The following is a 10,286-nucleotide window of genomic DNA, read 5'->3' as shown; positions in this document are numbered from 1 at the left end:
AACCCAGGTCTGCCACATTTACAGCAGTTCCTTCTTCCTTAACTCTTCATTCCAAGAGGAAAGCCGCTGCCTAGAAAACCCAGCTTACACTTGCTTGTACTTGACCTTGTCGTGCGGCAGCTTTCCAGTTAATTTAAAGTGTGGCACTTTCCAGTAAATTATCCTTTCCCTAAGTTCCTTTCAGTCTCTGTGGGAACAGGAGAAATGACAAGCGTGAAGTAAGCTGTACCCAAGTACAAAATCCACCTCAAATAATGCACGCTGTGGAATGGTTCTGCTTGGACAGTCAGTGCTCTAACAGAATCGGCTGGGGGGGCTCAGCAGTTAAGAACGCTTGCTTCTGCTGGGTGGTGGTGATGCACGCCTTTAATCCCAGCACCCGGGAGGCAGAGGCAGGTCAGTCTCTTGAGTTCGGGGCCAGCTTGGTCCATCCAGGACAGTTGTAGCTACACAGAGAATCCCTGTCTAGAAAAACAAAACAAAGAAACAAAAAAGAACTCTTGCTTCCTAGCACCCACAAGATGGCTCACAACCATTTGTAACGTCAGTTCCAGGACATCCAATACCCTCTTCTGGCCTCTGCAGCCACTACATGAGTGTGGTGCTTATACATTTATACATACATACAGGCAAAAGACTCATACACGTGCAAGTTAAAAAAAAAAAGTCAAACAAGGTGACTATATAAGTGTCACAAGACTTCTAGCAAGGCCTTCCAGCTTAAGATGAGCATATGAGCTGAGGAGCTCACTGTTTTTCCAAAGCACCTCAACACATCTTTACAGTTCCACACACAAAAATGAAAACCCTTCACTGGAGACAACAAAGTGAGACTTTTGAAACCACTTTTGAGGTGTTGATGGAATCAAAGTCACACCTGATTCTAAGCCAGTTTAAAGCATGTTAGTAAATTCAAGTCACCAGTTAGCAAAGTGGCTAAGCCAGCAGAGTGACAGCTATAGGCAATGAGTCTTGGCGTCTCACCTCCCTGCTGTGGGCTTTCCTTCCATCCATAGCTTCTCGGGTGGGATTCGGGAAATGCCTCTTTTGATGATCTCCAGGCATAAAGATGGGGTGTGTGAAATAGCAAGCTTAATTTCGGATAACTAAGTAATGGAGAAGACAGTAGCTGTGAACCCCTTGTGCTGAGCTGCAGCAGCCTACTCGGTCATGCTCGGTGGCAGCGGCGAGCAGGTAAGCTCTGACAGGTGTCCCTCTGCTTCCCTGCCCTCGTCCCTTGGTTAACTGATCTGCCTTGTAAAGGTTGTGAATACTATGTTGTGTACCAAACCTCCCCAGAATGAAATACACAACTATGCATGTCCGAGAAAACTGTAAATGGAGATTCTGTCATTTTCTCAAATTAAAGATAAATCTCAAATCCATTTCCTAATGAACTTGACTTCCAAATTATCAACATCAGTTTTGTGCTTTCTTCTTCACCATGCTCAACACGGAAGTATCAGGTGTGTTTCCTCAGGTTTCCCAAGCAGTGACTACTGGTTCATGCCCGGGAAGACAGAAGCTGGAGAACAGAGTCAATCTGAAGCTCAAGCCACTCAGCAGTCCAGTAAATTATAGCAGCGGGCTTACTGTGGAAGCAGGAAGCATCAACGTTCATATCGTTACCAAAGGCAGTTACCTTCGGCACCGTTTATAGTGGGCAGGGGACAAAACAGTTTGCTTCTACACTGACTTCATGTACGGACTCTAGTTCCTAACAGACTTGAGAAAATGGTCCATTTCCTCCCCATTTCCACACATACACTCACACCTACTCCTATGTATGTATATATCAGCTTAATACACAAGTACTTAGGTCTCAATTTTTCTTGTTTTTACTACCGAGAACTGAGCCTAAAGCCTCATGCACTACGGCACACACGCTCTATTACCGGGTGACACTGACTGCTAGCACGCTAGCCAAGAGATGTAGTAATACTCCTTTGTGCTTTAGAGAGATCAACCTTCGTTTTCCTAGTACTTAGTGCCAGGGCAGAAAAAAAAAATGAGTTTTCCATTCTTTTTCTTCTAGATAGGGTTTCTCTGTATAACAGCCCTGACTGTCCTGGAACCTGCTTTGTAGACCAGGCTGACCTTGAATCCTGCCTCTCCTCCCAAGTGCTGGGAATGCCACCGTGCCTGGCTTGACTCAGTTTTTCAATCAAATATTTGTAGTAATTACGTAGCAAACACAAATCTAACTAGACTCTGTTCATAGCAACACTAGTTTGCCTTTGAAGAGAAACAGCAAGAGGGGTTCTCACAGCTCTTGGCTTACGCCACATGCTAAGCACCATTTGGACACGAGGTAAGTTTTCTTTCTTTAATGAACATGATGGTACAGACTGTGCAGATAGGGACAAGCAGACATTGACAGTGGTGATTAGTGCAGCCGGTGCAGGCACAGGCTGAACTCCTTGCTGGGAACAGTATGACAGAAGAGGTCTCCAGTTTAGTGAAGTGCAGGTGTCTATTTTCTAAGCCAGTGGTTCTCAACCTTCCTAGTGTTGTGACCCTTTAATATATAAATTTCCTCATGTTGTGGTGACCCCCAACCATAAAATAATTTTGATACTACTTCATACTGTAATTCTTCTATTGCTATGAACCACAACACAAATGTCTGTGTTTTCTAGTGGTCTTAGGCGACCCCTGTGAAAGGGGCATCTGATCCCAAAGGGTCGCAACCAGAGGTTGAGAACAGCTGCTTTAAGTAAGCAGCAAATGGAGTTTGGCTGTGCTGAGTGCTTCTGAGGCAAGGGTTACAAGAACACTAAAAACGTTTCTTCTGTGTATCCCTGGCTGTCCTGGAACTGTAGACCAGACTGGCCTCAAACTCAGAGAGATCTGCCTACCTCTGCCTTCCAAGTGCTGCCCAGAAAGAATGTTTCTAACTAGTTCCTCCTACACAGAACCTCAACTCACTGAGTGAACAAAATGGACAGAAACCATCTGGCTGAGAAGGGAGGGACAGGTTCCTCGCACAAGTGGTGTGCAGTCATCTTTTGGTAGTGCTTTATTCCAAGGTATTGAAGTATTTGAAAGCAATGCATTCTTTTAGATTTTATTTAGCCAAGCTAAGTCCAAAGACTGAATGGTAACAAAACCATCAACTGCATTTGAAACCTGGATTCTTGGAGCCTGGGGGGAGAGGGGGTGCATCACCTGTATCCTCAGTGCTATGGAGCCTGGGGAGAGAGGGGGGTAAATCAACTGTATCCTCAGTGCTATGGAGCCTGGGGAGAGAGGGGGTGTGTCACCTGTAGCCTCAGTGCTATGGAGCCTGGAGGGAGAGGGGGTAAATCAACTGTATCCTCAGTGCTATGAAGCCTGGGGGGAGAAGGGGTACATCACCTGTATCCTCAGTGCTATGGAGCCTGGGGGTGAGGGGGTGCATCACCTGTATCCTCAGTGCTATGGAGCTAAGACTAGAGAATCTTAAGTTTGAGGGCAACCTGGGCTATACAGTTAAGACCTTGTGCCACCAAATGAGAAAACCCTAAAAAACTACCATCACCACAACAAATTCCTTTGGGTTCCATAATAAAAAAACATTCCTAGAAATCAGATAAAAGCTACTTTTCCCAGACATTCTTAGGAACATACATAAAACCTGACAATTTTTTTCTTATGAACCAACAGAAATAACTACATTTGGAAATTCATACTCAAAGTTTTAGAGACCAAATATCCTAGCATGGCTCTGAACTTACTAATGCAGCTGAGGATGACCTTGAACTTGTGATCGTCCTGCCTCGACCTCTCTAGTGCCATCATCCGTTTTATACAGTGCTGAGGCTCAAGAGCAGGACTCCATGCGTACTTGTCAGGCCCTCCAACACCTGAGCCACATTCCCTACTTCAGGAGCAAACACTGCAGCTGGTCTGCCTCCTCGCTAAACTAGACCCACAAAAAAAAAAAAAAAACCCACCTAGAAATACACACCATTCTGCGTGTATTACTGTGATACATTAGATGAGGCTAGACAAAGTCTACTTGGCTTATAAAATGTTTTCTTCTTTTTGTACTTAGTAACACGAAGAATGGAGTCTACTGTTAGTGAAAATCAGCCCACACGATACACTACAAGATTCATCTTAATCCTGCCCTCCAACAAACATTTTTTTCTGACACCTGAGAGGTGAGAGAATCCCCTTCCAGTTCCATTCCCATTGCTCTAACACATAGCAGAGACCCACCATACCCAAAGCCAAGCAAAAGAAAAGGCACTACATAGTAAGATGGAGGTGCACAGCCTCCACCAAATGAAGATTCCACACAAACTCATTCAAGAGTGCCACTACAACCTGGGTGACTCCTAATAACCTCAAGGCCCTTCTGAACTTTAGAACCTTTCTGTGTGTTAGTGTGTGCTAACAAAACAGTAAGAGAGTAACCGAGCTGTGGATGCCAGACTCAAGAACTAGCACCACAGGCTGCCCTGACTGTATGGCTTTTGCAGGAAGCTGAAGCCATGAAATTTTAGCAGCCCCCACCCCCCGAGCTGTAAGGCATGCCAAGTCTGGTTTGCAAATATAAAAATGGCAGAGCCCTACAGAGTCTCTGTGTTGTGAGACTTGAGGCACAGAATGGCAACTTCGCTATCCCCCTTATGAACCTTTGGAGACGGAGTTTGATCAGGTTTATCAGGAGCACAATTCTACGCTAGAGCCCAACATCTTTACAGAGAGTAAAAACAAATTTTTATAAACAAGAAAAAAGAAATAAATAAAGGCAGCCCAGGGCATGACACAGATGGGTTTACAGTCTCACTCACTGCAATGCTTCTGTCTGTTTAAACAGCTCAGCTGTACGGCTCTGCCACCAAGAGTTACTAATTAAAGGTGCTGTCAGGATTGAGATGAGCCTTCCAAATTCCAAGCTGGATGTGATTCCTTTCTAGTATGTGCCATACATCCCCTAACTTCCAGCCCCTCCGAGCTTCCCTTGCTCAGACCCCTGCTTCATCTCCCTCCCCAAACATCTGGAGCAGAAGCAGCACAGCCCCCAATGCCACAAACCGCCTTTAAACTTGCTGCTTTAGCGATGTCATGGACATCAGAATAACTCTTAAGGTGGATTCTTGAGTGTGTGGGTCCAGCCCAGGTCTGCAGTTTACAGGGACATAGAAATAAGTGGACACTCTAATATTCAGAAAAGATTAACATACTAGGTGTAACATATTGCTGGAAATTACATTTTTCCTAAGAGCTGGCAGGCATGCGCTTGTGACCAAACTACAAATCAAACAAATTTACAAAAAGTATGCTAAGGAACGACTTGAGGCTCATGTGCTGTGAGGTTTCCACTGTACCCTGAAGACAAACTCCTCATCTTCTCCGTAATGCCATTCATCTCCTGATGGGCACAGAACACACATGGGCTGTGCTCTACCTATAATGATTACCAACTAGTTTAAGTTCAAGGGGGCATATACATCTAACCAAGTAATTATTTCCTGATTAATAAGAACTACACTTTACACAAAATACTTTATCAGCAGCTGTTTTCATCAAAAAAAAAAAAACCAATAGTCAGTTTCACAGTTGAAAAAATTACACATTAAAATATTTTACAATTCATTATATATTCCCCAGGCTCCCATTTCCTGATGGGCAGTAATATAAAGCAGAGTAGAAGGGACAACCTCAAGTCTGATGACTCTGACACCAAGTTTTACAGAGGACACGAAGAACCACAAAGTCTCAGGTTCTACGATAAAATAGCAACCAGATTCCATTCTTCTTGTAAAAACTTAGAAACATATCTTTAAAAACAAACAGAAAGCAAACAAACAGACAAATCAAACTCCACAGTAAGATGAACAGATTTCAAATTAACAGCAGTCTAAAAATCTTCAAACTAAAGGTTTTGCATCGCTGCGATGGTAGGAAGTGAAAGCATGATTTAAGTTACTTCTTGCTACAGGGTACTTAGTTTCTTTAGATTCGCTTTCTTTCCTTCCAGAAATAATTACTGACGAAACATCCTCAAGTGACGTAGTGAAATTATTAGCCAAAGTCAAGATTGACACAATACTCAATGACAAGGATAGCCATTTACAGAGGTGACTGCTCCACAGGTCCTTCTGATTCTCAAGCACCTGGGAGTGGCACATTATTGCTCGCTGGTAACAGATTCTGATCACCCCAGTTTCGATTTGAGTTTTAGTCCTTTGTCTTTTTTAATACAAACCATTCTCCATAGATTTCCCTATCAGTATAATCAATGTGGTGGCCATGGCATACTAAGCGATGTGGCTGTGTTTTAGTTGTGCAGAGACTCTAGAAGGTGGTAACTACTTGAACTAATGCAGAAAAAAAAAGGCAAAAACGATCAATTTTGTGCAAGGAGGCTCACGGCTTTTGTTTTTTGTTTTGGCACTCAGGAAAACACAGTTCTTTTTGTAATTCTTCAGTTTCCACCATCAAAACTGTAGATTTGTACCATGTCACTGAGTTTGACTGTAATAATCCCTGATATAGAAAAGAATGGGATGTTAGTACCTAGCAACTGCATATCTAAGTAACACAAAGTGTTAAATGCCAAGTAAATAAGTTAGGAAGTTTACTATATTTGCAAAGAATCTATCTGGTTTTCTGCTTAAAACAGTTTAAATTCTGATTAACTATTCCAAGACAGTTTACAGAACTAAGTTCCCCTAATTTTCAGGTTTTCTTGTTGGCAATAATATATACATGCTTTAGTGAAGTACCTAAATCTTCAATAATTATGCCCTTTAAGGGTTCTAAAATAGCCAGATATTAAGAGTATTTTTATTAGAGTCCCATTTACTATTCAAAACTTCTACTCTAGGTGTCTGACATCACAGACGAGCGCTTCAAAGGGATGCTGTTGTTCTAGAGTGTACAGTGTGCACTCTTTGTAAAGAGGCTCTCCAGGAACAACGTCTAAGCTAGCAAACTGTCAGGAAAATTATTGCACATTTTTTCTTTTTTTTTTTATTTATTATTCTTTTTTCGCTTTTTAAAATTTTTTTTCTTTTTTGGTGTGGCATCTGAACATCTGGCTAAAGCTATTTTCTAGGACAGGAATCATTCAAACACTGAGTAGAAATCTAGAGTGACCACTAACATTAGCCCTACATCTTAGATGGATGATTTCAGAATGCTTAATAATGCACTCTGTGCGGTATGTAATAATGAAGTTGGATGTGAGGGACCTGACCACTTTGAAATGGGACATGATAGTAAATGGGTTAATGTCCTTACTATTATCATTGAGATATGAATACATAGCTTACGAAGGTAAAAAAATTCATGGTTTCTAGTCTCTCATAATATAAAAGTCATTCATGACCAGACCTCAGTAGAGGGCTTAAGAGTCAGGATGATAGTCTACTTTGTATTCGTCTAGTAACTGGTTTCAGAGGGTTGTGCCATTCTCAACTATAGATGGATGGACGATGAGGGCATCGGGTGAAAACGGACAGCAGTGGAAGGAAAGCGTGTGCACTCAACCTGTTCCTTAGGGAGTCATACAGGGGATCTGGATAAATGGAATAGTGCCTGAGCCTCATCTACAGACCAAGAGAAAAGCTAACCATGCTGTTACCAATGATAAAAAATTTGGGGTGCAAAACAATGCATGACTATGGGACAGATTATGTAAATAAAGAATATATATTAATGATAGTTTCTATAATATAAATAGCCTTTAATAAAAAAAATAATCTTTTTAATAACATTAATACTCACTTCATTCATTTTCTGGAAAACATGCATGAAAAAAAGTACTCAGTTCAATTGCAAAGGAGAAACAATCAGCTCAAAGTGAATACTGTACAGGTCAGAAACAGGAGCCCTGCTGGCCTCCTCTAGATCACTGCTGTACTTGATGCCAGCCCAGAATTTCCCTAGGAAATAAGTCAGATCCTTGTAAATACTGTCCAGAAAAAAAAAAAAAAAACACAACAAAAACCAAAACCCAACAAGAATACAGCTGTCTGCAGGTTATCACTTGTGACTGCTTTCCAAACCACAGGGGAGAGACCCCGAGTCCATCAAAGGGCTGTGTGTTCAAAGCAAAAAGCGAGACCCTTCACCCCAAGTGTTGTTCCTCATTAAGCAGGGAGTCAAAATCCCTACTTCAAACCATAAGTCTGAACAGCAACGGGAAAATAAGTATTTCCATTCTTCTCCAATTTCATTTACGTAATATAAACTCAGCTTACTCAGCCCTAAAGCAGTCCCAGCCTTGGTTGTGCCCACACTGTACACAGAACCCTGGCAAGACAAACAGAACAGCATTCTCTCTTCGTCTCCGTAATTTGTATGTATTTTGGGGATTTTTGTTTTGTTTTGTTTTTTTAAAAAAAGATACAAACAATCTTCAAAGTTTACCTTTTTTTGGACTTAAGGCATAACATGAAATTGCTCGTTATTCTAAAGCTGGATTCTGAGATGAACTAGTTTAGTGCTATCGAACCCTGTTTGCGTGTACAGTGTTTCAATTATAGAGCATGTTGTTCCTGACTGTGCCATCCCCGTGCCACCATCTGCCTGTTGTCACTCACTGCCATGCAGTGGAGAAACAATGCGCCAGCTTGCAGTTCCCAGCTCCCATCTCAGTTCAAGGCATGCTGCTTGATGGTGTGGAAGATCCAATCCATTTTTGTCGTCCAGCCGCCGTGGTGTGCATCATTCATTTGTTTTGTGAAATACTCCAAAGCCTCTTGCTCAGTTTGTCTACGGCTAGAGTCTTTCGAATATATGCAATGTCATCAAAAGACTGCAGTTCCGGCATTCCAGAGCCAAGCATCATTGAAAAAAGGTTAATGAAGAGATTGGCATGCTGCCGAATTGCTAGGTAAGCCTTATAACACATCTCCTGAAACCTGCAAGTGGGAAGAAACATTTGGTCAGTGCACGAACTAGTACTGACTTCACAGAATTAGCACACTTGCCTTGGGTGAAGGTCTAAAAACTACTATCCCTCTCCCTGCTCCCCTGGCTCACACCATTCTAGAATGTGTACTCTGTGCATAAGTACTTTATTGCCTGCCAAGCACCTGACATACTGCTTGGAACACTGGGGTTTAATATTTATCAAATGCCTGAACTGGTCTATACTAAAGTAACATCTCAAGGTTTTAGGCACCTGAAGTCGGGACTGACTTATACACAGAACAGAATCTTATAAAAGACAGACTAACGATGTAGCACAGGAGGCAGGAAAAAGAATAAGCATGCGTTATGAGTTAACAGTTGCTAGCTTTCCTTCAGTTAGGACCAAAAACCCACGTCCTAACCACACTACAGGTTTTTTGACAAGATAAGTTAATTACTTAACAACAGCCAGTAATTTCAGTGTGTCCTAAGGGTTAAGGGTTACTTTCTTTGTAGGTCTCACTTAGCTTGATGAATGAAATCAGTTTTCATTTTCACCCCCCTTCTCCCCACTTCCCCCACATCAGACAAATGAGTAAAACCAAAGCCGCGGGAGCCTTGGGCTTCTCCAGCAGACACCCGCTGCTCTGAAGCAAAAGAGTGTAGACCTGCTGTGCTGCAGGCGCCTCCCCACCACAGTCTTCCGAGCTCACCTCTCAAACTCTCTGGTCTTTGTGTACTCCTGGGCTCCTTTACTAATCACTATTAAGAAATCTTGAGTCAAAACAAATGGCACACGTTCCCGTTTATAACCAAATTTTTTCTTCTTGTGATCCAAAAAGTGCCCAAAATCTATATGAAATAACTTTCAGAAATAAGAAATTATATTTTAGTTTACTATGCAGATATAAAAGACCTTGAGTCAATACATGTAAAGAACCTGAAAGCATGCTAACAGTTACTACCTGTCCGTCGTCTTTCACCATGATGTTGCTATTGTGCCGGTCTCCAATTCCCAAGATGAAAGTTGCCACACAGTACCCAGCACACGACCTTGTGAACAGGTCAATGGCCGCGTCGTATCTACAGAAAGAAATAAACACCTCATGGGTGTTGTGGAAACAGAGTAGCTGGGGAAAGATGGCTGAAGTTTCACAATAACATTGGGGAAAAACAATGTCTGAAGACCTGAGAAGTTTTGAGATTCATAAGTTTTCAAGAAAATTTTTAGATTTTCCTTGACCTAAACTTAATTCTAACCAGAAGGAAAGAATCATTCCCTCCCCGTGGTATGTGTGTGTGCATGTGTCAAGGTCAGAGGTCAACATTGGTGCCTTCTGTTACTCACCGTTTTACTCATTTAAGGATTCTGACTTATGGGAATTTTGTGTGACTGGAATCCACATCTGTGGGGGTCAAAAGAGGGCTGGAGC

General features: G+C 42.2%; 1 protein-coding gene across 1 annotated transcript in view; it reads right to left on the bottom strand.

The window, feature by feature from the left end:
• Window positions 1-5,482: 5,482 nt before the first annotated feature.
• The window catches only part of Pik3ca (phosphatidylinositol-4,5-bisphosphate 3-kinase catalytic subunit alpha), a 75,669-nt gene continuing 70,865 nt past the window's right edge, over window positions 5,483-10,286 (bottom strand). The window contains 5 exon segments of the mRNA XM_038347532.1: window positions 5,483-7,880; window positions 8,541-8,710; window positions 8,713-8,861; window positions 9,567-9,718; window positions 9,819-9,936. Coding sequence (XP_038203460.1) covers window positions 8,592-8,710; window positions 8,713-8,861; window positions 9,567-9,718; window positions 9,819-9,936 — 538 coding nt within the window. The 3' untranslated portion in view covers window positions 5,483-7,880; window positions 8,541-8,591.

Source organism: Arvicola amphibius, chromosome 11 (assembly GCF_903992535.2).
Source record: "Arvicola amphibius chromosome 11, mArvAmp1.2, whole genome shotgun sequence".
Lineage (NCBI taxonomy): Eukaryota > Metazoa > Chordata > Mammalia > Rodentia > Cricetidae > Arvicola > Arvicola amphibius.
This window is presented reverse-complemented; position numbering and strand designations above follow the sequence as displayed.